Source organism: Panthera uncia, chromosome X (assembly GCF_023721935.1).
Source record: "Panthera uncia isolate 11264 chromosome X, Puncia_PCG_1.0, whole genome shotgun sequence".
Lineage (NCBI taxonomy): Eukaryota > Metazoa > Chordata > Mammalia > Carnivora > Felidae > Panthera > Panthera uncia.
In genome coordinates this window covers 59,602,376-59,629,074 of record NC_064817.1, presented here as the reverse complement: position 1 = coordinate 59,629,074, position 26,699 = coordinate 59,602,376, and the positions used below count along the sequence as shown (strand labels likewise).

At 36.7% G+C, this 26,699-nt stretch overlaps 1 protein-coding gene across 8 annotated transcripts in view; it reads left to right on the top strand.

Moving 5' to 3' along the window:
• Nucleotides 1–26,699, top strand: part of ATRX (ATRX chromatin remodeler) — a 314,554-nt gene that overhangs the window by 210,027 nt on the left and 77,828 nt on the right. For all 8 annotated transcript variants that reach the window (XM_049643991.1, XM_049643990.1, XM_049643987.1 and 5 more), the window contains 5 exons: nt 124–254; nt 774–862; nt 991–1,163; nt 19,338–19,491; nt 24,436–24,542. In XM_049643991.1, coding sequence (XP_049499948.1) covers nt 124–254; nt 774–862; nt 991–1,163; nt 19,338–19,491; nt 24,436–24,542 — 654 coding nt within the window. The remainder of the gene's footprint in view (nt 1–123; nt 255–773; nt 863–990; nt 1,164–19,337; nt 19,492–24,435; nt 24,543–26,699) is intronic.

The following is a 26,699-nucleotide window of genomic DNA, read 5'->3' as shown; positions in this document are numbered from 1 at the left end:
CCTGTGCTCATCATGACAAGTACCCTTCTTAATCCCCATCATCTCTTTAACCCATCTCTGCCCACCTCTCCCAACATAGAGAATTCTTATGTCTCAACATTAACTGCTTTTTTTATTGATCAGGTGTAGGTAATAGCAGTGAAGGTGGAAGAGGAAAGGCAGGTGCAAAACTTTTCCAGGATTTTCAGATGTTAAGTAGAATCTGGACTCATCCTTGGTGTTTGCAGCTGGACTACATTAGCAAAGAAAATAAGGTAAATCAGGTAACCTTAAAGGTATCTGTTGGAAGCATAATAACTTTAGGAAAAATGTTGATCTATATAAACTTACTGTATATTTGAATTTTCTTTTGCTTTGTGGTGCAGTAATTCAGCTTACTTTATTTTTAGTTAATTTCTGTATGTTAGAATGCATTATGATTATGGAAGGAGTATTAAATGTTATTCTTAACATCTTACATAACCATGATAAAATGACCAAAATTAAGAAATTAACATTGAGTCTATACTATTAAGTAAACAACAGACTTTAATTGGATCTCATCAGTTTTGTATTTATGCCCTTTTTCCTTTCCATGATTCAATCCAAGACCTCACATTGCATTTAGTAAGCATATCTATCCTGTCTCCTTTATTTTTTCTAATCTATGATAGTTTCTTAGTTCTTTCTTGTCCCATGAAAATTAATTTATCCTTAGATAAAATAAATATCATTATAATTTTCAATAGAAGTTGAAATAAACTATTAAAATATTCATCATTTTTTTCCTCTAGGGATACTTTGATGAAGACAGTATGGATGAATTTATAGCTTCAGATTCCGATGAAACTTCCATGAGTTTAAGCTCCGATGATTATACAAAGTAAATTGAATACTTTTTGTGTTCTGTGTTAACACATTTAAAATCCCTAATTGCTGATTGTCCTCTCATAATTGGCATTTGTGTCTTTGCTATGCTTTCCTAACAGTTTAAATTTATTCCTTTTTTAGAAAGAAGAAAACAAAGGGTAAAAAAGGAAAAAAAGATAGTAGCTCAAGTGGAAGTGGCAGTGACAATGATGTTGAAGTGATTAAAGTCTGGAATTCAAGATCTCGAGGGGGTGGTGATGGAAATGTGGATGAAACGGGAAGCAATCCCTCAGTTTCGTTAAAGCTGGAAGAAAGTGAGTCTAATGAATGTTGCCTTTATCATGGAACATTGATTTAGAAAATATCATGGCCATGGTTTTCTCAGTTATTAATTTATCCTTACTCTTTTGCTCAAAGGAATATCTTTCCTCAACTTGTAAGCATCTAGAATAATCAGGTCACATAATAACAAGTATCTGGTGAATGTTTAATTATAAGCAAGCCATTGTGCTCTCTCTGGTATTTAAGAGGAAAGGAAGAAAGAAAAACTAGTGTTTATGTATATGTATATAAACTGATTGCTGTATTGTTTTCACTCCATGCATTAGCTAACTTAATTCTTGAGTAGACTTGCAATGCTGTTGATAATTTTTATTTTTATAAATGATTGGTACAAGTGAGACTCAGACCTAGACACATCTAATTTCAGAACCACCATGGTATTTTCACTTAACTACATATAAATGACTAGAAACATTGCTTATAATCAAGTATGATTGTAATTAACTCTGTACAGTGAAAGTAGTGTTAATAGTTTAGGCTTTTTCCTTTGTAATTCTTCATAATCTATAGTTGTATACTTTAAGTTTTCCCTGTATCATGTAGAGCTTATCACCTCTTTTGCTTTCTCTTTCTCTTTTTCTCTTGTGCATGAGTGTACATACAACTGAATGTCTTTTGAAGTTTATTTATTTAATGTTTATTTATTTTTTGGTGGGGGGAAGACAGCATGAATGGGGGAGGGGCAGAGAGAGGGAGACAGGATCCAAATCAGACTCCAGGTTCTGGGCTGTCAGCACAGAGCCTGACGGGGGCTCAAACTCCTGATCTGTGAGATCATGACCTGAGCCGCAGTCGGACGCTTAACCAACTGAGCCACCCAGGTGCCCCACAATTGAACATCTTTGAATTTTCTATTGGCTAAAGTTGCTTTGACCTATATCTTGATTTGAAGGGTTAATGTTAAGGCCCCATATATCCTAGTGTTGCCTGACTGGGTGTCTAGGAATTCCAAAGCTGGGACTAAAAATCTGAATATTTGAAATAGCAAATATCTGAAGACAGAACAGTGTAAATAGCTCTAAATAGTTGTCACTTGAGAGTCATGTAGCAAAGCAGTTTAATGTAAAGGGAAGAGAGATAGGTGCCATCTAGGTAAATGAGCTTGAGTTCAAACAAGCATGGCTGGGTTTTGGGCTGCAGCTGAATTAATTTGGTGATTCCTTAATAAACATTTCACTCTTCAAGGAATAGGGGGAAGAAAAAGTATTTGAGGAAATAATAGCTGAAAACTTCCTTAATGTTGGGAAGTAAACAGAAATCCAGATCCAGGAGGCACAGAGAACTCCCTTCAAAATCAGTAAAAGCAGGCCAACACCAAGATATATTCTAACTAAATTTGCAAAATATAGTGATAAAAACATCTTAAAAACAGCAAGAGAAAAGAAGTCTTTAAGTTACAAGGGAAAATCCATAAGGCTAGCAGGAGATCTCTAAACAAACTTGGCAGCCCAAAAGAGAGGGGCATGATATATTCAGAGTGTTGAGTTGGAGAAATCTGCAGCCATGAATACTGTATCCAGTAAGGCTGTCATTCAGAATAGGAGAGAAATAGTTCCCCAGACAAACAAAAACTAAAGGAGTTCATGACCATTAAACTAGCCCTGCAAGAAATGTGAAGGGGACACTTTGAATGGGAAAGAAAGACCAAAATCGACAAAGAATAGAAAGGAACAGAGAAAATCTTCAGAAACTTTGGCAAAACAAGTAATAAAATGGTACTAAATTCATATTTGTCAGTAATTACTCTGAATGTAAATGGACTAAGTGTTCCAATCAAAAGACTTAGGGTGTCAGAATGGATAAAAAACCAAGACCCATCTACATGCTGCCTACAAGAAGACTATTTTAGACCTAAAGACACCTGCAGATTGAAAGTGAGGATGGAGAAACATTTATCTTGCAAGTGGACATCAAAGGAAAGCCAGAGTAGCCATGCTTATTTCAGACAAGCTAGGTTTTAACCAAAAACTGTAACAATAGATGAAAGGGCATTATATCATAATAAAGGGGTCTGTCCAATAAGAAGTTTTAACAATTATAAATATTTATGCCCCCAACTTGGAACACTCAAATATATAAAATAGTTAACGGGACACCTGGGTGGTTCAGTTGGTTGAGCATCTGACTCCTGATTGTGGCTCAGGTCATGATGGGTTGTGGGATCAAGCCATACATTGGACCCTGTGCTGAGCATGGAGCCTGCTTAAGATTCTCTCTCTTTCCCTCTGCCCCTCTCACCCACTTGCGCTCTGTCTCTGTAAAATTAACATAATAATATAAAACAGTAACAAATACAAAGGAATTAATTGATAATAATACAGTAAGAGTAGTGGACTTTAATACCCCACTTACATTAATGGACAGATCATCTAAACAGAAAATTAACAAGGAAACAATGACTTTGAAGGACACACTGGACCAGATGGACTTATGAGATATATTGAGAACACTGAATCTTAAAGCAGCAGTATACACATTCTTCTTAAGTGCACCTGGAACATTCTCCAGAATAAATCACATGCTAGGTTACAAATGATGCCTTAACAGGTGCAAAAAGATAGAGATTATATGATACATATTTTATGACTACAATGCTATGAAACTAGAAGACATCCACAGAAGAAATTTGGAAAGACCACAAATACATGAAGGCTAAAGAACATCTAACTAAAGAATGAATGGGTCAACCAGGAAAGTAAAGAATAAATAAAAAAATACATGGAAACAAATGAAATGGGAACATGGTGGTCCAAAGCCTTTGTGATGCAGTAAAAGCAGTCAGAAGAAGAAGGTATATGGCAATGTAGGCCTACCTCAAGAAGCAAGAAATATCTCAAATACACAACCTAACCTTATACCTAAAGGAGCTAAAAAAAAAAGAATAACAAATGAAGGCTGAGCCAGCAGAAGAAGTATAATAATAAAGATTAGAGCTGAAATAAATGATATAGATGACAAAACAAAAACACCCCACTAAATAGATCAATGAAAGAAGGGGCTGGCTTGTTGAAAAAAATTAATAAAATTGGTAAACCCCTAGCCAGACTTATCAAAAAGAAAAGAGAAAGGACCCAAATAAATAGAATCACAAATGAGAGAGGAGAGACCATAACACCACAGAAATACAATTATAAGATTATATTATGAAAAACTATATGCCAATAAATTGGGCAATCTGGAAGAAATGGATAAATTCCTAAAACATATAAACTACCAAAACTGAAACAGGAGGAAATAGGAAACTGGAACTGATTGATAACCTCCAGTGAAATTGAATCAGTAATCAAAATTTTTCCAGCAAACAGAAGTCCAGGGCCAGATGGCTTCCTGGGGTGCGAGGGTGGTTCAGCATTTACAAATCAATCCACATTAATAAAAGAAAGGATAAGAACCATATGGTCATTTCAGTAGATGCAGAAAATGCATTTGACACAGTACAGCATCCATTCATGATGAAAACCTTCAATAAAGTAGATTTAAAGGGAACATACCTCTACAGAATAAAGGCCATATATGAAAAAACCACAGCTAATATCATCACTAGTGGGGAAAAACTGAGAGTTTTTCCTCTGTGGTCAGGATCAAGACAGGAATGTCCATTCTTTTTTTTTTTTTTTTGTACTTTTAATTTTTTTTTCAACGTTTTTTATTTATTTTTGAGACAGAGAGAGACAGAGCATGAACGGGGGAGGGGCAGAGAGAGAGGGAGACACAGAATCTGAAACAGGCTCCAGGCTCCGAGCCATCAGCGCGGAGCCTGACGCGGGGCTCGAACTCACGGACCGCGAGATCGTGACCTGGCTGAAGTCGGACGCTTAACCGACTGCGCCACCCAGGCGCCCCCAGGAATGTCCATTCTCACCATTGTTATTTAGCATATTACTGGAAGTCCTACCCACAGCAAATAGACAACAAAAAGAAGGAAAATGCATCCAAATCAGCAAGGAAGGAGTCAAGATTTTACTATTTCCAGATGCCATGATACTCTATATAGAAAACCTGAAAGAGTCCACAAAATTTCTGTAACTTTTAAATTCAGTAAAGTGGCAGGATACAAAATCAATGTACAGAAGTCTGTTGCATTTTTATACACCAATAATGAAGAAGAAGAAACAGAAATTAAGGACTCAGACTCATTTACAATTTTACCAAATGCAAGAAGATTCCTGGGAACAAAGTCAACCAAGAAGGTGAAAGACTTGTACTCTGGAAAGTATGAAATCCAGATGAAAGACATTGAAGAGGACACAGGGAAATGGAAAGACATTTCACGCTCATGAATTGGAAGAACAAATATTGTCAAAACGTTTATGGTACCTAAAGCAATCTACACATTTCATGTTATCCCTATCAAAATACCAAAAGCATTTTTCACAGAGCTAGAACAAAGAATCTTAAAATTTGTATGGAACCACTAAAGATCCCAAATAGCCAAAGAATCCTTGATAAAGAAAGGAAAGCTGGAGGCATCACAATTCCTCATTTGAAGTTATATTACAAAGCTGTATTAGTCAAAATATTATGGTGTTGGTGCAAAAAGACACATAGATAAATGTGTTCAGAATAGAAAACCCAGGAAGGAATCCATAACTACATGGTCAGTTAATCCTTGACAAAGCAGGAAAGAATATCTAATGGGAAGAACATTGTCTCTTCAACAAACAGTGTTGGGAAAACTGGATAGCAAAATGCAAAAGAATGAAGCGGGACCACTTTATTACTCCATACAGAAACATAAATTGAAAATGGATCAAAGACATAACTGTGAGACCTGAAATCATAAAAATTCTAGAAGAGAACACAGGCAGTAAGTCTTCTGGCATTGGCTGTAGCAAGTTCTTTCTAGGTATGTTTCCTGAGGCAAAGGAAACAAAAGTAAAAATAAACTATTGAGACTTCATCAAAATAAAAATCTGCACAGCAAAGGATATCATCAACAAAACTAAAAGACAAACTTTGGAATGGGAGAAGATATTTGCAAATGACATATCTGATCAAGGGTTAGTATCCAAAATGTATAAAGAACTTCTAAAACTCAATACCCCGAAAATGAATAATCCAATTAAAAAATGGGCAGCCTACATGAACAGACATTTTTCCAAAGAACATATACAGATGGTCAGTGGACACCTGAGAAGATGCTCATCATCGCTTACCATCAGGGAAATGCAAATCATAACTGCAATGAGATATCACCTTATAACTGTCAGAATGGCTAAAATCAGCATCACATGAAACAACAGGTGCTGCTGAGGATGTGGAGAAAATGGAATACTTGTACGCTGTTGGTGAGAAGGCAAACTGGTGCAGCCACTCTGGAAAACAGTATGGATGTTTCTCAGAATGTGAAAAATGGAACTACTCTATGATCTAACAATTGCATTACTAGGTATTTAACCAAAAAATACAAAAAAAGTAGTTCACAGGGGGTACATACACCTCTATATGTATGGAAGCATTATGTAAAATAGCCAAATTATGGAAGCAGCCCAAGTGTCCATTAACAGATAAATGGATAAATAAGAGGTGGTGTGTGTGTATGTGTGTGTATATGTATACACAATGGAATATTACTCAACCATAAAAAAGTGTGAAATCTTGCCTTTTGAAATGACATGGATATAACTAGAGTGTCTTATGCTAAGCGAAATAAGTCATTCTGAGAATGATGGTTACCGTAGGGAAATGATTGGGGGCAATGGGTTAAATAGATGATGGGGATTAAAGAGGGCACTTATTATGAGCACTGGGTATTTTATCAAAGTGATGAAACACTATATTGTACACCTGAAATGGATATTACACTGTATGTTAACCAACGGGAGTTAAAATAAAACCTTAAAAAAATATAAAGCATTTCTGTCTTCAGTACCTCTTTGGAATAGATTTTAGCCTACCCAGACCCTTGTTTACTTCTCTTATAAATCAGAGGAATAGTACAATTAAATTACAAAATTTTCCTCCTTATTCTTCTCTCCTGTTGTCCCATGAAGGCAGTTTATTGTCACTGTTCATCTTCCAGTTAGATTTAAAGAATACTTTTCTAAGAATAGTAAAGGAATAGTTGTAATTGAATTTATTAAGAAGCTCTTTTTCATTTAAATTTCTCCTCAGTTGTCTCATAATTGTAAATAAATAGCTTAAAATTTATGTGGTCCTAGGAATGATTTTCTTAAAATATTCTTGTTGAAATTTTTTTGTAACTTATGGTTAGGAGAAGAGGGAGAGTAGACTAATTGGTATGCTCATCCTGTGCTATAAATGGGTTAAATAAAAGTATGCTGAGGTACTGATCCCTTTGTCACTTACAAGTACAAGTGGGTACTGAGGTAGCTGGGTCACCTCTAGAAATGAGCAACCTCTTCCATTTTCTCTGAGTTGCTATATAAATAGTATTGTTTTCCATATATGTCATCATATAAAAATGGTTGGAAGGAATTGGGGCAGAGAGTAGGTGGCTGACTATATGTCATGAACTTAAAAGCAGATAGGGAAGGTTGTGAGTCCCAAATGACAAATTTTGACTGCTTGTCTAAGGTCTTTACATTTTAGGTGTGTGCAGTCAAATAGAAGTCATTCATATGTAGATGTATCTTATATTTTCTTCAGCTGTGTACATGTATAGTTTATTAGAAATATTTTCCAGAACAAATTGATGATAAAAATCTATTTTGGGGGGTACCTGGGTGTCTCAGTTGGTTAAGCATCCAACTCTTGGTTTAGGGTCAGGTCGTGATCTCACAGTTCATGAGTTCAAGCTCAGCATCAGACTTTGTGCTGAAAGGGCAGAGTCTGCTTGGGATTCTCACCCTCCCTCTCTTTCTGCCCTTCCCCCATTCATGCTTTTTCTCTATCTCATATTTTTGTAATTTAGATCTAGATTACTCCAAATAAGGCTGAGTAGATCATAGTATATAGACACATATAATAGGTATTGTGTAGCTTTGTAAAAAATAATTACTTTCTTGGCAACTCAGTGGCTCAGTTGGTTAAGCCTCCTACTGTTCCTCTCGGTTCAGGTCATGATCTCAGGGTTCGTGAGTTCAAGCCCCCTGTCAGGCTCTGGGCTGACAGCACGGAGCATGCTTGGAGTTCCCTCTCCCTCTTTCTCTGTGCCTACCTTACTTAGGCAGTCTCCCTCTCTGTCTCTCTCTCAAAATAAATAAATCAACTTAAAAAAAATTAAAAGTTATATATAATTACTTTCTCATAAGAAATGTAAGAAAACCTAAATAGGAAGGATTAAAGGGCTAAAATGTTGCATTTAGAATTTGAACTGTATATTAATTAAGTAGATGGTTATAATTGAGCTATGATTTTCACTGCATATTTCATTTTTACTTTCAATGAGTTGCTGTTTCTTTTTACAGTAGCTTTCTGAATGTTTTCAGAAGCAATATCTTGAATACGTCTTTTAAGTTAACCTTATGGCATCCCTATTTCTATTTTTCAGTGTTTTATTAGAAAGACAGTCTTTTTATGAGGAAATGACTATGTAAACTACAAAGTATTCAATTCATTATTATTTCACTATTTTTAGAGTAAGCTTCATTGGTGAGCATTTATACTTTAAAATGTCTGTAATTTATTATATGGGTATAAACTTCTGTGGCAGAATCCTTGTATGTGATATAGGAGCATAAAATTAGCACTAATAAACCACATTTATTCATTTGACAAATATTTATTTGAGTGCTTACTATGTGCCAAGCACTGCTGTAGAAGCTTGGGTTATATCAGTGAACAAAATGCACTCATGGAGTTTAACATTCTACTACTAGTACTATATAGATTCATAATACTTTAAAGATATGCTTTTCCTTATAAAACTGCTGTGTATCTTGCTGCAAATGTAGTTACATATATATTTAGAAAAATGTGCTTCAAGAAATTATGGGTAAAGTTGTTGCTGTTCATTTGTATTCCTTTTGTGCCTTACCTTGTAAGCATTTTGTGATATCCAGAGTGGATATTAAGGAGTGGCTTTGATTAATTAATTTACTTTTTCTTGTCATGTATATAAGGACAAGGTTATAACAGAAGTAATAGTTAATCCATGTGGATGATGAAATAAGAATATTCAACATAAAATACCTGTAAGTTTTAATTAGATATTCAGGATATTCATTAACTGGAGTAGCCCTTGTATTTCTAAACCAGTTTTTAGTTTTTTAGACATTACTATATTGTGGTTATATCCAATAGGATCAAAATTCAAATGGAATCTTTTGTATTTGCACAGAAATTATCATCTATCCAAGACTTCTTACCTAGCTACCACATTTTTTTTTTTGCTACCACATTGTTACTAACTTTCTGCCAGCATTTTTTATTGCTAACATTTTCACCTTAGATAAATTACCCTTAGTGGGTAACCATTCCTAAAGTTATGTGTGATCTGTGGAACTGCAGAATTCTCTAAAGGAATTTGTTACTTGGCCAGTTGACTAATTGTAGAATGGAGTTTAGTTAACATTTGCTTGATAAACTATTTGTCAGTGGCCCCCAAGACCACCCTGAGGTTCAGTGATTCACAGGGACTCAGCATATAGTTATATTCAGGTCTATGATTTCTTACAATCAAAGGGTACAAAGCAAAATCAGCAAAGGGAAAAGGCACATAGAGTAGAGTCCAGAGGAAACCAGGCATAACCTTCCAAGAGTCTTCTCCCAGTGGAGTCACTCGAGATGTACTGATTTCTTCAGAAATAAGTTATGATAACATGTGAAGTGTCATCTACAAAAGAAGGTCATTCATTAGAGACCCAAGTGTCTAAGTGTTTTTATATATGTTTTAAACACTGTCTGTCTGATGCATACCAAATTTCAGCCTCTCAGAAAGAAAATATGTGTTCAGAATAAGCCACTCTAGGCACAGTGAGTCATTCTTATCAGGGAAAGTTTTATATTAGTACAGAAAGCTGTTTACCATTCAAGTACCCAGGGCCAGCCTTGCAAAGCAGGCTTTTCTAAGATGTAATTTTAGGTGACTCTTGAAGAGAGTGAAGCATAAATAGAAGTTTGCCTTTCAAAGAATGGGAAAGGTATGGATTCAAGGAAAGGTATGGATTCTTGGAAATATGTGACATGTTTCGATAATAGTTCATTGTGGTTTGAATATCAATACTTAATGAGGTATCTATAAGTAATGGAAATTACCAGGACCCAGACATACACACAAAAAAAGGAACTGATAATTTAAACCATTAAAGGTATGCTATGGAAGCCCTAGGGATATGCTAGTCTTGTGACTAGCAGCTTTGGCTTTCACCTACTCAGTGATATGATAGAAGGCTTTGAGCCCTCTATGAGGTGGAGAGTTCTTTGAACCCAGATTAAAGCTGAATCTCTAAAGGGTATATATAGTCCATTGAAGAATAGGATAGAAAAAAAAATGTGCCTATCAATCCAGATAGATGACAAAGTTTATCTGTTTCACCCTGGTCTCTGGGTTGAGAAAAATAGTTTCTTTGCATTCATAATCTTGGGCTTTCCCTTATATAGGTTATGATTTGAATGTACATTACTTAGTCTAAAAATCTCAAGCTGAAATACCTTGAGTATTCGGGGTTGTTGATCCTTTGGAGCACCTGGCAGAAGCAGATGCAGAATAAGTACAGAGATGTATGACCTTTACCAAGGATTCTCACATATTACAAATGCAGTGAAAGTGAAATGACGATAAAAATTATAGAGAGTTCCGGTGAAAGATGGCTGCATAGGAGGGCACTGGGCTCACATCGTCCTGCTGATCACTTAGATTCCACCCACACCTGCCTAAATAACCCAGAAAACCTCCAGAAGCCTAGCAGAATGGACTCTCTGGAGCCAAGTGTAGTCAAGAGGCCCACGGAAGAGGGTAGGAAGGGCAGAGAGGTGGTGCGTGTTACACGGACTGGCAAGAGGGAGCCAGGATGGTGGAGGGGCAGGCTGCCCAGCAAGGCAGAGCCCCTGAAGTCTGGTTTGCAGAAGCGGAGGGGCGGACTGCGTGAATTCTGACAACCAGTGGGACTTAACATCTGGAATGTTAAAAGTCAACAGCTCTGCTTGGAAAGCAGGAGGGTTAGAGGACAGTAGGAGGGAGAGTTGTTGAGCCCCAGGAGACAGAGCTCAGCTCGGTGGGGACCAAAGGTGCTGGCAAGCGCCATCTCCCTCTCCCTTCCCCCAGCCATAATCCCAAAGGGAACCAGTTCCCATCACCGAGCTTCCTTGCACAGTGCAAGCACCCAATGCTGTGCTTCTGTGGATCTATCCCTCCGACTGGTCTGCCTCCTTACCAGAGCTGCAGGGCTCCTCCCGCAGGGGACCACCAAAGGCAAAGCTAGCTAAACCTGCCCCTCCTGCCTCTGTACACCTTGCGGATCCATCCCTTCTAATACACCCTTGGCCAGATCCCATCCAAGTCTCACCAAAAGCTTGGCAGTGTGCAAGGAGCCCAGATAGGGGCCACACCTCTGCACAGTGAGCCCTGCCCCTGGGAGAGGGGAAGATAAGGTACACACCCGTCTGACTGTGGCCCCATCTGTGGGCTGGGAACAGACATCGCGTCTCACTGCGGCCCCACCCACGAAAACAAGTTACTCCAGACAGCACAGGGGACATGCCCTGCAGTTTGGCAACACCCCAGGAACTATCCAAAATAACAAAATGGAAGAACTCTCCTCAAAACAAACTCCAGGAAGTAGCAACAGCTAATGAATTGATCAGAAATGATTTAAGCAATATAACGGAACAAGAATTTAGAATAATGGTCATAAAATTAATCTCTGGGCTTGAAAAAAGTATAGAGGACTTTTTTCTCTATAGCAGAGAATCTATTGCTACAGAGATCAAGGGACTAAGAAATAGTCATGAGGAGCTAAAAAATGCTATAAATGAAGTGCAAAATAAAATGGCAACCACAGCTCGGATTAAAGAGGCAGAGGAGAGAATAGGTGAATAAGAATATAAAATTATGGAAAAGAGGAAGCTGAGAAAAAGATAAAAAAAATCCAGGAGTATGAGGGGAGAATTAGAGCACTAACTGACGCAATCAAACAGAGCAATATCCATATCATGGTAGTACCAGAAGAAGAAAAAGAAGAGACAGAGAGAGAAAGGGGCTGAAGGTGTACTTGAACAAGTTATAGCTGAGAACTTCCCTGATCTGGGGAAGGAAACAGGCATTGAAATCCAAGAGGCACACAGAAAACTCCCTTCAGGTGTAACTTGAATCGATCTTCTGCATGACATATCAGTGAAACTGGCAAAATACAAGGATAAAGTAGAGAATTCTGAAAGCAGCTAGGGAATAAACAGGCCCTAACTTACAAAGGTAAACACATAAGGGTAGTAGCTGACCTACCTACTGAAACTTGGCAGGCCAGAAAGGAATGGCAAGAAGTCTTCAATGTGATGAACAGGAGAAAAAAAATTGCAGCAGAGAATCCTTTATCCAGCAAGTCTGTCTTTCAGAATAGAAGGAGAGATAAAGGTCTTCCCAAACAAAAACTGAAGGAATTCATCACCACTAAACCAGTCCTACAAGAGATCCTAAGGGGGATTCTGTGAGTGAAATGTTGCAAGGACCACAAAGTACCAGAGACATCACTACAAGCATGACACCTACAGACATCACAATGACTTCTAAACCCATATCTTTCAATTATATCACTGAATGTAAATGGACTAAATGCTCCAACCAAAAGACATAGGGTATCAGAATGGATACAAAAGCAAAACCTATCTATTTGCTGTCTACAAGAGACTCATTTTAGACCCGAGGACACCTTCAGATTGAAAGTGAGGGGATGGAGAACTATCTATCATGCTACTGGAAGTCAAAAGAAAGCTGGAGTAGCCATACTTATATCAGACAAACTAGACTTTAAATTAAAGGTTGTAACAAGAGATGAAGAACGGCATTATGTAATAATTACAGGGTCTGTCCATGAGGAAGAGCTAACAATTATAAATGTCTGTGTGCCTAATACGGGAGCCCCCAAATGTATAAAACAATCACAAACACAAGCAACCTTATTGATAAGAATGTGGTAATTGCAGGGGACTTTGATACTCCACTTATAACAATGGATAGATCATCTTGACACAGGATCAATAAAGAAACAAGGGCCCTGAATGATGCATTGGATCAGATGGACTTGACAGATATATTGAGAACTCTGCATCCCAAAGCAACAGAATATACTTTCTTCTCGAGTGCACATGGAACATTCTCAAAGATATATCACATATTATTTTGGGTCACAAAACAGCCCTTCATAAGTATAAAAGAATTCAGATCATACCATGCACACTTGCAGACCACAGTCCTATGAAACTTGAAATCAACCACAAGAAAAAGTTAGGAAAACCTCCAAAAGCATGGAAGTAAAGAACACCCTATTTAAGAATGAATGGGTGAACCAGGCAATTAGAGGAGAAATTTAAAAATATATGGAAACAGATGAAAATGAAACACAAGAATCCAAACGCTTTGGGATGCAGTGAAGGCAGTCCTGAGAGGAAAATGCATTGCAATCGAGGCCTATCTCAAGGAACAAGAAAAATCCCAAATACAAAATCTAACACCACACCTAAAGGAAATAGAAGCAGAACAGCAAAGACACCCCAAACCCAGCAGAAGAAGAGAAATAATGAAGAGCAGAGCAGAAATAAACAACATAGAATCTAAAAAAACCGTTGAGGAGATCAGTGAAACCAAGAGTTGGTTTTTTGAAAAAATAAACCAAATGGATAAACCTCTAGCCAGGCTTCTCAAAAGGAAAAGGGAGATGACCCAAATAGATAAAATCATGAATGAAAATGGAATTATGACAACCAATCCCTCAGAAATACAAGCCATTATCAGGGAATACTATGAAAAAGTATATGCCAACAAACTGGGCAACCTGGAAGAAATGGACAAATTCCTCAACACCCACCCACTTCCAAAACTCAAACAGGAATAAATAGAAAACTTGAACAGACCCATAACCAGTGAATAAATTGAATGAGTTATCAAAAATCTCCCAACAAGTAAGAGTCCAGGACCAGATGGCTTCCCAGGGGAATTCTACCAGACATTTAAAGCAGAGATAATACCTATCCTTCTCAAGCTATTCCAAAAAGTAGAAAGGGAAGGAAAACTACCAGACTCATTCTATGAAGCCAGCATTACTTTGATTCCTAAACCAGACAGAGACCCAGTAAAAATGAGAACTACAGGCCAATATCCCTGATGAATATGGATGCGAAAATTCTCAATAAGATACTAGCAAATCAAATTCAACAGCATATAAAAAGAATTATTCACCATGATCACGTGGGATTCATTCATGGGCTGCAGGGCTGTTTCAACATTCGCAAATCAATCAATGTGATACATCCCATTAATAAAAGAAAAGAACCATATTATCCTGTCAATCGATGCAGAAAAAGCATTTGACAAAATTCAGCATCCTTTCTTCAGAAAAACCCTCGAGAAAGTTGGGATAGAAGGAACATCCTTAAACATCATCAAAGCCATTTATGAAAAGTCCACAGCTAACATCATCCTCAATGGGGAAAAACTGAGAGCTTTCCCCCTGAGATCAGGAACATGACAGGGATGTCCACTCTCACTGCTGTTGTTGAACATAGTGTTGGAAGTGCTAGCATCAGTAAGCAGACAAGAAAAGGAAATCAAAGGCATCAAAATTGGCAAAGATGTAGTCAAGCTTTCACTTTTTGCAGACGACATGATATTATACATGGAAAACTCAATAGACTCCACCAGAAGTCTGCTAGAACTGATACATGAATTTAGCAACGTCTCAGGATACAAAATCAATGTACAGAAATCAGTTCCATTCTTATACACTAACAATGAAGCAACAGAAAGACAAATAAAGAAACTGATCCCATTCACAATTGCATCGAGAATCATAAAATACCTACGAATAAACCTAACCAAAGATGTAAAAGATCTGTGTGCTGCAAACTATTGAAAGGTTATGAAGGAAATTGAAGAAGACAGAAATGGAAAAACGTTCTGTGCTCATGGATTGGAAGAATAAATATTGTTAAAATGTCAGTACTACCCAAAGCAGTCTACACATTCCATGCAACAAAATTGCACCAGCATTCCTCTGAAAGCTAGAACAAACAATCCTAAAGTTTGTATGGAACCACAAAAGACCCTGAATAGCCAAAGTAATTTTCAGGAAGAAGACCAAAGTGGGAGGCATCACAATCCCAGACTTTAGCCTCTACTACAAAGCTGTAATCATCAAGACAGCATGGTATTGGCACCAAAACAGACACATAGACCAATGGAGTAGAATAGAAACCCCAGAATTGGACCCACAAAAGTATGGCCAACTAATCTTTGACAAAGCAGGAAAGAATATCCAATGGAAAAAAGACAATCTCTTTCACAAATGGTGCTGGGAGAGCTGGATGGCAACATGCAGAAGAATGAAACTAGACCACTTTCTTACACCATTCACAAAGATAAACTCAAAATGGACAAAGGACCTGAATGTGAGACAGGAAACCATCCAAACCCTAGAGGAGAAAGCAGGAAAAAACCTCTCTTTCAGCCGCAGCAATTTCTTACTTGACACATCCCCAAAGGCAAGGGAATTAAAAGCAAATGAACTATTGGGACCTCATGAAGATAAAAAGCTTATGCACTGCAACGGAAACAGTCAACAGAACTAAAAGGCAAGCAACGGAATGGGAAAAGATATTTGCAAATGACGTATCGGGCAAAGGGCTAGTATCCAAAATCTATACAGAACTCACCAAACTCCACACCCGAAAAACAAATAATCCAGTGAAGAAATGGGCAGAAAACATGAATAGGCACATCTCTAAAGAAGACATCCAGGGCGCCTGGGTGGCGCAGTCGGTTAAGCGTCCGACTTCAGCCAGGTCACGATCTCGTGGTCCGTGAGTTCGAGCCCCGCGTCAGGCTCTGGGCTGATGGCTCGGAGCCTGGAGCCTGTTTCCGATTCTGTGTCTCCCTCTCTCTCTGCCCCTCCCCCATTCATGCTCTGTCTCTCTCTGTCCCAAAAATAAATAAAAAAAAAACGTTGAAAAAAAAAATTTAAAAAAAAGAAAAAAAAAGAAGACATCCAGAGGGCCAACAGGCACATGAAAAGAGGCTCAGCATCACTCCTCATCAGGGAAATACAAATTAAAACCACACTGAGATATCGCCTCATGCCAGTCAGAGTGACTAAAATGAACAAATCAGGAGACTGTAGATGCTGACGAGGATGTGGAGAAACGGGAGCCCTCTAGCACTGTTGGTGGGAATGCAAACTGGTGCAGCCGCTCTGGAAAACAGTGTTGAGGTTCCTCAAAAAATTAAAAATAGACCTACCCTATGACCCAGCAATAGCACTGCTGGGAATTTACTCAAGGGATACAGGAATGCTGATGCATAGGGGCACTTGTACCCCAATGTTTATAGCAGCACTTTCAACAATAGCCAAATTATGTAAAGAGCCTAAATGTCCATGAACTGATGAGTGGATAAAGAAATTGTGGTTTATATACACAATGGAATACTACGTGGCAATGAGAAAGAATGAAATATGGCCTTTTGTGGCAACATGGATGGAACTGGAGAGTGTTATGCTAAGTGAAATAAGTCATATGGAGAAAGACAGATACTATATGTTTTCACTCTTATGTGGATCCTGAGAAACTTAACTGAAGACCATGGGGGAGGGGAACGTAAAAAAAAAAAAAAAAAGGTTAGAGTGGGAGGGAGCCAAAACTTAAAAGACTCTTAAAAACTGAGAACAAACTGAGGGTTGATGGGGTTTCGAGGGAGGGGAGGGTGGGTGAGGGGTATTGAGGAGGGCACCTGTTGGGATGAGCACTAGGTGTTGTATGGAAACCAATTGACAATAAATCTCACATTAAAAAAAATTACAGAATAACCAAGGAAACTATTATCTTCAGGAAACGTTAGCCACAAAATAAGTTAGCAGCAAGCCTGATAAAAGTTAACACACAAAACTAACAGCCTAATTAGATTCTCTAGGGCCTCAGATAATAGAAGTTTTTGATAAAGACTACAGTTATTTTTAGTGAGTATTTTAAATATCACACGTGTAAGTTTATGCCATAAAATTTAAAACTTATGAGATAGACAATATTCTAGAAAAATATAACAACATTGAGTGTTCTTTTGACAGTAGCCAAAAATTAGAAATTATCTACATGTCTATGAGAGGGACTGATGAGGAGATGCCATAATGTCTATGAGGAGAGCTAAAAATGATGGTATATTTGGGCAGTGGAATTCTACGTAGCGGTTAGAGTGATTAAGTAAGTCTCACTTTGAATGAAAAATGATAAGCTACATTTATTGAAGAAATAAATCATATAAAGATACATCCAGTATGTACTGATTACATGGAGTTTAAAAACATGAAAGGTCATATAGGGTTTAGGCATACATGTGTAGTGAAAATATAAAAACATACACAAAAATAGTAAATATTGAATTGAGGGTTTTATTTTATTTTCATTTATATATATTTGAGTTTTTACTTTTTTTAAGTGTAGTTGACTCAATATTAGATTAGTTTCAGGTGTACAACTTAGTGATTTGACAAGTTTATGCATTATGCTATATTCCCCACAAATGTGGCTATCATTTGTCCTATTATATTGCTATTAATGATATCATTAACTGTATTCCTTATGCTGTGCCTTTTATTCTCATGACTTGGTTTGTTCTATGTATTTATAGGTCTGATACTGCTTTTTGTTTGTTTATTCATTTGTTTTGCTTTGTTTTTAGATTCCCATGAGTTAACTCATTCCATAACCCGAGGCCTGTATGTCCCTCTCCCCTTCACCCATTTTGCCTGTCTGCCCATCCTCCTCCCCTCTGGCAACACTGTTTGTTCTCTGTATTTATATATCTGATTCTGCTTTTTCTTTATTCATTTTTTAAGATTCCACTTATGGGCAGAATAATATGGTATTTTCCCTTATGAGTCTGACTTATTTCACATACCTTAATACCCTGTAAATCTAGAGAGTTTCATAAGTTGGGATTTTAGAAACCTAGAAAGAAGGGAAGGATAGAAGAGGATGTAATTGAGTATGGTTACATATTAGTCGTCACCTGCATCAGAAGCAGATTTAATTAATAAGTGGTAAAATTTAATGAAGATGGGATGTGGGAAACACTGGTGTTCATTATATTCTATATATTTTTGTGAATGTATAAAATATTTTGTTTATAACAAAAATGTGTAAAAATTTAAAATAGTTTGCATTAAAAAGCAGTTGAGGGAAGGTACAAAAACCAGGTAAACCTTTATGTTCCTTGTTTTGAATTGAACTGTTTATGTTTAGATATAATGGATTATTTTGTATTACTTTCTTCTTACATCTTTTATAGTCAAAAGTTTGCGGGGAAAATAAGAAAATGATTTAACATGATATGATCATTCTGGGATCAATCCTTGTTTGTTTTCCAGAATTCTAGTAGGAAAGAGAAATGTTTCATGCCCCTAAGATCTTTTCTCTCTTAATCTCTGAGTCAGTCTGTCTCTTCCCTCCCTCCTCTCCTCCCTACCTTTCTCTGTCTTTCTTTGGTTCTCTATGTCTTTTTCTCTCCTAGTCTCTGTCTCTTGAGATGTGTGTTGGGAGTTATACTCTCTCAGTGACTTGGGGGCTTTGCCTCTTAGGGTCTCTGTTTTTCTGAGTCTCCCACTCCCAGGCACTGTTTCTCATAGTTGTACTTTCTCAGGGTCTTTCTCTTGCTTACTCTCTCACTTGGTGTGCCTGCTCCCACTCAATGTTTTTCTTCCTTTGCATCCATACGTGTGTGTTTGTGTGTGTCTGACTCCCTGTCTCTTTCTCTCCCTCTCCTAGGATGGGTTTGTCCCCTCTACTCCACTCCCCCACCTTGTGTCTTTTTCTCACAGTATAACTCTCTCTTTCCTGGGGTGGTCTTTTTTCCCTCTTTTTTGCAAGAGGGTGCCCTCCCTCCCCGTTATCCCCCTCTCCCCTCTCCTCTTCTTCCTTCCCCTCTCTCCCTCTCTCCCTCTCTCTCCTCTTTCTCTTGGTGCCTGTCTTAATCTTTCTTTTAGGATCTTTCAGTTTTCTTTCCTTATTTGCCTACTCATTTATGTTTCATTTGTTTTATTTAGGTAAAGCTACTTCTTCTTCTAATCCAAGCAGCCCAGCTCCAGACTGGTACAAAGATTTTGTTACAGATGCTGATGCTGAGGTTTTAGAACATTCTGGAAAAATGGTACTTCTCTTTGAAATTCTTCGAATGGCAGAGGAAATTGGGGATAAAGTGTAAGTTTCTCCTATTTTTATTCTATAAATGAACGTTTTTTAATAATCCTTCTGTTGTTTAAACAATTTATTTGAAGAAATCTGTTTTGTTTTCTTCCTTAGAACGATGTAATTTTTTTGGTTAGTGTAGTGATAGACCACTATCTTCCTTCTAAGCCACTAGTTCTGAGTGCATATTCTGGTTATTTCTTGATTGCGGTTTTCCCTTTCTGGCTATTGCACCTTGAACTTATTTCTTTGAGCCAAGCCTCTGATGGATATCTATATTTCACTATCTTTAATATTATTTTTCAATCCATGTAGTGTGGTTTCTACCATGTCACTTTATTGAGATATTTTTCCCCCCTAAAGTCAGTTAGTGACCTTTTAATCTCCAAATCTAGTGCCCTTCAGACTGTATTTCACCTCTTTGACTATTCTCCATAATTTCTCCTTTGTTTTTGTTCCTGTTTGTTTTACTTCTAGCATTTGTGTCCCCATTCCCTTCCTTGCGTCCCTGCCTTCCACTCTCATCCTTCAAATTACTATTCAGAATACATACTTTTAATGTTTTGAACCATACTTACTATTTAGGTTGTTATAAGGTCCCAACATCTGATCATAAAATATTTTAAAAATGTGTCTGTGATTCTTTTAATAACAGTTTAACATAAGGCTGAAATCTTTTATCTTAAAAACTTTCAAACTTAGTTCTTTTAGCTCTTGGAAGGAGGTAGATCTGCTATTAATATTTCTAATCCATCTTTTAATATACCTCTAATGTTAATAAATTCATTTAAAAATTTTTTTTTTTAATTTTAATATTTATTTCTGAGACAGAGACAGAGCATGAGTGGGGGAGGGGCAGAGAGAGAGCAGACACAGAATTAGAAGCAGGCTCCAGGCTCTGAGCTGTCAGCACAGAGCCTGATGCGGGGCTCGAACTCACAAACCGTGAGATCATGACCTGATCTGAAGTCGGTCGCTAAACTGACTGAGCCACCCAGGCGACCCTAATGTTAATGCATTCTAATATACTTGTATGTCTTTTCACTGGATAGTGAGTTGTTTGAAGACACAGACTGTTTTATTATTTTTATTAACTTACTATATCTTGCACTTAGTAAGTACTTGATAAAATTTATTTTTGTTGTATATTACGACTTTATTTACACAGAAACAAGTGGTTCAGATATGTGATGAATGGAGTGACAATATTGGAGGTAAAGGACATGTTTTGGAATAGAAATAACAGGATTTAGTACATTAAATTCAGGGCAATAAGAATGAAAGAGTAGTCAAAAATGACTCCTAGGCTTCCAGACCAGGAGGCTGGTGAATTCTGGTGCTACTTACTAAAATGGAGAATAGGGAAGAACTACGTTTATTAGACATCGTAAAGAAGTCTGTTCTGGCTATGTTAAGTTTGAGAGCCCTATTAGATATCCATAGAAGATGCAAGTAGAAAGTGGATATTTGAATTCAGCATTCCTAAGAAGTCAGGAGAAATGATTGCTCTGACATGCTTTGCTCTTTTCTGCTATCAACTTCTGTAGTTTAAAATTAATTTTTATTTGGGTACCATACAAGAATTTTAAGAATATGGAAGGGATTTTAGTGGTCTTTGAATTTCCTAGGCAGTGCAAGAATCTCTTCCACCATTTTCATCATGATGTTCTCGTAGCCTCTCCTATGGTAGAACATTTGCCATTTCAGAAGGCTACCTATAGTTGAATACTTCAAATTTTTAGAAATTGTATCCTTATCTTTAGTTTGTACTTTATCCCTATACATTTTCCTTGTGGTTTAAAATTGAACATATCTTTTGCTTTTTTTACACTCTTATAGTGATTTTTTTTAGTTATAAGCCCAACTGATAGACATTATCAGTGCTAATACTATAAAACTATGCATTTCCTTAACTGTGATTACCACTATTCTTTATTTGTCCAACATTTCCTTATGGAAGTTTTCAAACATAAAAACAGAAAGAATTTTACAGTGAATACCCATATGCCTATCACCTAGCATCTGTACTATATTCTATATTTCATTGTACTTTCTTTATTACATATCTATTTATCTATCCATCTTATTTTCCTGATGCCTTCCAATGCAGGTTGCAGACATCAATACTACTGTTTTAATTGTCTCCTTTTCAGATAATGGTGGATTCATCTCTCTTGTCACTTTTAGCTTTTTTTTTTTTTTCTCTGCATTGATCTATTCTTTGTATGGCCTAATTTCATAGGTTTTAAACATACTTCAGTTTTTTAGCACCCATCTCAAAATGTGGTCACAGCAAACAAAACACTTCAACTGAGTTTTTATTAACACAGACTTATAGTAAAGCAGGTTCTTGTTTATTCTGGACCCTATAGTTCATCCATGCGGTCCAATAGAGAGGTTTTCCAACATCTAAGTAACACTGTTGGTTCATATTGAACTCATGGTCAGCTGAGACTCTCGTTTATTTTTTAAAGAAGAACTGCTGTTAAATCAGATTTTTCTATTCTCTATTTGTGCAGTTGATCTTTTGACCCAAGTGTAAACTTGATATTTCGTGGGGCAAAAGATAAATGAATTTCAGTGATTTTAGCCAATGGTGTGTTGATAAATGTTTAACAACTGACTCTTCAGGAAAATAATAACACAAAAGGAAATGAAGCAAGAAAGAAAAGCTCTAATTTGTAACATTTGCTGATTTTCATAGTCAAATACTGCCATGTTCAATTTTAAGCTATCATCATGATGTCAGTGGTGGGAAGAAATGCTAACAATCTACTTTCCTGTTCCAAGCTAGTTATAGCTAATTCCAGTACACTACTGGTTTCAGTCCAGCCCTTCTAACTTGTTTTCTGTCATTTAAATATTAAAATTTGATTAAATTTTAATTTTCCAGGTTTTTTTGTATATGTATGAATTTGATTTGTATTGATTTTATATTTTCATAGGAGTCACTAATAAAATAGATAAAGCCAAGGTAGTTTATACAAGTATGAAAATTATTACCAATCCGGGCAGTAGTTTTTCATGTTATCTGCAACTAGAAAAAGTCAACAGAGATAACCATTAGTATGTAGCCACTTAATCCTAATAATACCACCTTTTTCATAGTGAGGTTTTTCTGAGCTCAGTGGTTCCCAGAACCAGTCTTAATGCTGACTCAAGTCAACCTTTTTCCAGAATAGTAACCCAAATTCCAGATTAATTCCAATTAAATAAATAATTAGTATTTCTAAGAATAAGTCTCCTAGTTATAAGAATTGCAAGAAACTTAATCTGTAGCTCAGAAAGAAGTGATTCAGTAAAGGTTTTGATTCTGGGAAAGATAATCAACCTACTGAGGGATCAAGGCCGTTGGTCATTTATACTTAGTATTGGGAATAAATTCATTTCCTTACCAGTATACCAGGAGTACCAACTAGGAGACATTAGACTTCCATAGTGCATGCAGAGTTTAGGAAGTCATACAATAGCCAGTGCATATGTTGTTAACTCCAACAGCTGTTTCATAACTTGAGTTGTTCTTTTTAGTTCTACTAAATCTGAAGACATCCAGCATTGAGTGTTGAAGGATCTTCTGGAGTCATAAAAGCATCGTTCTCTTACAGTACAGCTTTCAGAATCAATTAAAACCAAATTGTTTGGACAGATGTCTAGTTCCTTATATACTAACCTACTTTGTTTGCATATGTAAGGGAGAGAATGAGCCTTCCTTCATTCTCTTTCTAGATTTTTTTTTCATTTCCTGTGTATAATTATGTCCACTTCTCACCAAAGGGATAGATGAGAGTAGTGATTTTCAAACTGTTTCTCAGAGCCCTTGAAAGTTGGTGACCTAGAGCAAAGTCTAAGGGGCCAGTGACACTTTTACCTTCTTCTCCCCCAAGGCACCCTGATTTTATTTTATGTGTATGTATACACACGTGTGTGTGTGTGTGTGTGTGTGTGTGTATTAAGTTTTTATTTAAGTCCCAGTTAGTTAACATACAATGTAATTGTAGTTTCAGGTTCAACACGTGATGGGGATTAAAGAGTGTACTTGTGATGAGCATCAGGTGTTGTATAGAAGTGTTGAATCACTATATAGTAATTATATTGAAATTATTTATTATATTTAATACCACATAAGCCATTTTCATGGCTAAAATCAGGAGTTAGAAAACTATTGGGATGGCGAATAAGGAATCAGACATATTTGAAATGGAATAACAAAGTGTTTTAGAATGTGTATAAGTCTAAAATTACTCAAATACTTTTAATAAGACTTTTTTATCATATTCACTAAGTAGTGTCTTTTATACAATAAAAGTTTTAAATTTTGCTGAAATCCCGTTTATCAGCTTTTTTCCTGTAGATCATACTTTTGGTGTTCTACGAATTGTTTGTCTAACCCCAAGTTACACGAATTTTCTTAATTGTGTTTTTTAAACATTCTACAGTTTAACATTTTAAATTTAGATTTATGCTTTATCTTGAATTACTTTTTGTATAAAGTGTGAGATTTAGGCCAAAATTCTTTTTTTTTTTTTTTTTTTGCATATGGATGTTGAATTTTGCCAAGATCATTGTTGAAAAAATTATCCTTTTTCCACTGAATTGCCTCTGCTCTTTGTAAAAAACCATTTAGCTAACTATATTGTGTGGCTTTGTATATCTGGACCCTATATTCTGTTCCATTGATTTGTGCTTGTCCCTTAATCAGCACTACATTGTTCTGATTACTTAAGCTTTGTAAATGTCGAAATCATGTAGAGTTAGGCCTCCAACTTTTTCAAAGTTGTTTTGGGTACTGTGTGTGCTCAGCATTCTCATATAAACTTTAGAATCAGCTTGTTAATTTCTCAAAAGTCATACTATAGTTTTGATTAGAATTGTGTTGAATTTGTAGACCAGTTTGGGAAGAAGTGATATCTTTACTATGTGAATATTCTAATTCATGAACACTCTCCATTTTTTTAGCCTTGTTTTCAGCCAGTCTCTCATATCTCTGGACTTGATTGAAGATTTTCTTGAATTGGCTAGTAGGGAAAAGACGGAAGATAAAGATAAACCCCTTATTTATAAAGGTAAGTTACAAACATTTCTGTATTATAATTTTTGTATATGTGTTGCTGAAGCGAGCACTGTATTATAATTTTTGAAACCTTCGTTTAAATGTATTTTACAAGCATTTTAACAGTAAAAGAAAAAAATACTACCCAGACACACAACTTTAATGTATTCATTTTTTCTGCACATTCTTCTTGTCCTTATCTATGTAAATATGGTCTTAACTGTTGGAATTGTAACATAAAATAAGATTTTTTGTTTTTTTTGTTTTTGTGAAGAGCTTTATTGACATATAATTCACATATCATGCAGTTCAACCATTTTAAGTGAATAGTTTATTGGTTTTTAGTATATTCATGGAGTTGTGCAACCATCACCACAACTTTCAACCATTTTAATCGCCACCAAAGAAACCCTGTATCCTTTAGCTATTACCCTCCTACCCGTGCCTTCCACCTCTTCAAACCTTAAGCAGTCACTCATCAATCTGCTTTCTGTTTCTATAGATTAACCTGTTCTGAAACTTTCATATAAAGGGATTCATATAATATGTGTTTTTTTGTGACTGTTTTTTTTTCATATAGTGTGTTTCAGGGTTTTCCATGTTGTAGCATGTGTCAATATCTTATTCATTAGGTAATAAAGACCTAATATTCCATTGTATGGATAATACCCACATTTTGATTATCCATTTATTCATTCATATATATCTGGGTTGTTTTCACCTTTTGACTGTTGTGAACAGTGCTATGATAAATATTTGTATTCAAGTATTTAAGCATCTGTTTTCACTTCTTTTGGTTGTATACTTAGGAATGGAATTATTGGGTCACGTGGTAATTTTATGTTTAACTTATTGAGGAACCACCAAACTGTTTTCCTTGCTGGCTGTACTATTTTACATTTCCACAGTGTACAAGGGTTCCAGTTTCTCCACATCTTCACCAATAGTTATCTTCTGTTTTGTTTTGCTTTGCTTTGCTTTGCATTGCTTTGTTTTATTACAAGCATACCTCAGGGATATTGAGGGTTTGGTTCCAGACCACTGCAAAAAAGCCTGGAGCCTGCTTTGGATTCTTTGTCTCCCTCTCTCTCTCTCTCTCTGCCCCTCCCCCACTCATGCTCTCTCTCAAAAAAAATGAATAATCATTAAAAAAATAAGACAGCAGTGAAGTTTGCTGCATTGACTTTTTACATGAACAGTTTCTGTGTAGCATGCAATGCTGTTTGATAACATTTTATCCCCAGTAGAATTCCTTTCAAAATTGGATTCAGTCTTCTCAAACCCTGTTGCTGCTTTATCAAATAAGTTTATATAACATTTTGGATCATTTGTTGTCATTTCAATGATCTTCACAGCATCTTCACCAGAAGTAGATTCCACCTCAAGAAACCACTTTCTTTTCTCATCTGTAAGAGGCAAATCCTCATCTGTTCAAGTTTTATCTTGACATTGCAGCAATTCAGTCCTATCTTCAGGCTTCACTTCTCTTTTTTTTTTTCAAAAAACTTTTTTAAGTTTATTTATTTTAAAAGAGAGACAGTGTGAGTGGGGGAGGGGTAGAGAGGGAAACAGAAAATCCCTAGCAGGCTCTGTGCTGCCAGGGTGGAGCCCGATGTAGGGATCAAACCCACTAAAGTGTGAGATTATGACCTGAGCTGAAACCGAGAGTTGGATGCTTAACCGACTGAGCCACCCAGGCACCCCTCAGGCTTCACTTCTAATTCCAGTTGTCTTGCTATTTCAATCACATCTGAAGTTATTTCTTCCAGTGAAATCTTGAACCTCTAAAATTCATCTATGAGGGTTGGATTCAACTTCTTCCAAATGTCAATATTTTGACCTCTTCCCATGAATCACAAATGTTCTTTTTTATTATTTTTTATTTTGAAAGAGAGAGAGTGTGTGCATGTAAGCAGGGGAGGAGCAAGGAGAGAGGGAGAGAGAGAATCCCAAGCAGGTTCTGCACCATCAGTGCAGAACCCAATGTGGGTCTGAACCCATGAACCGTGAGATCATGACCTGAACTGAAATCAAGTCGGATGCTTAACTGACTGAGCCACCCACGTGCCCCATTTTAATCGCCACCAAAGAAACCCTGTATCCTTTTGCTATTACCCTCCTACCCGTGCCTTCCACCTCTTCAAACCTTAAGCAGTCACTCATCAATCTA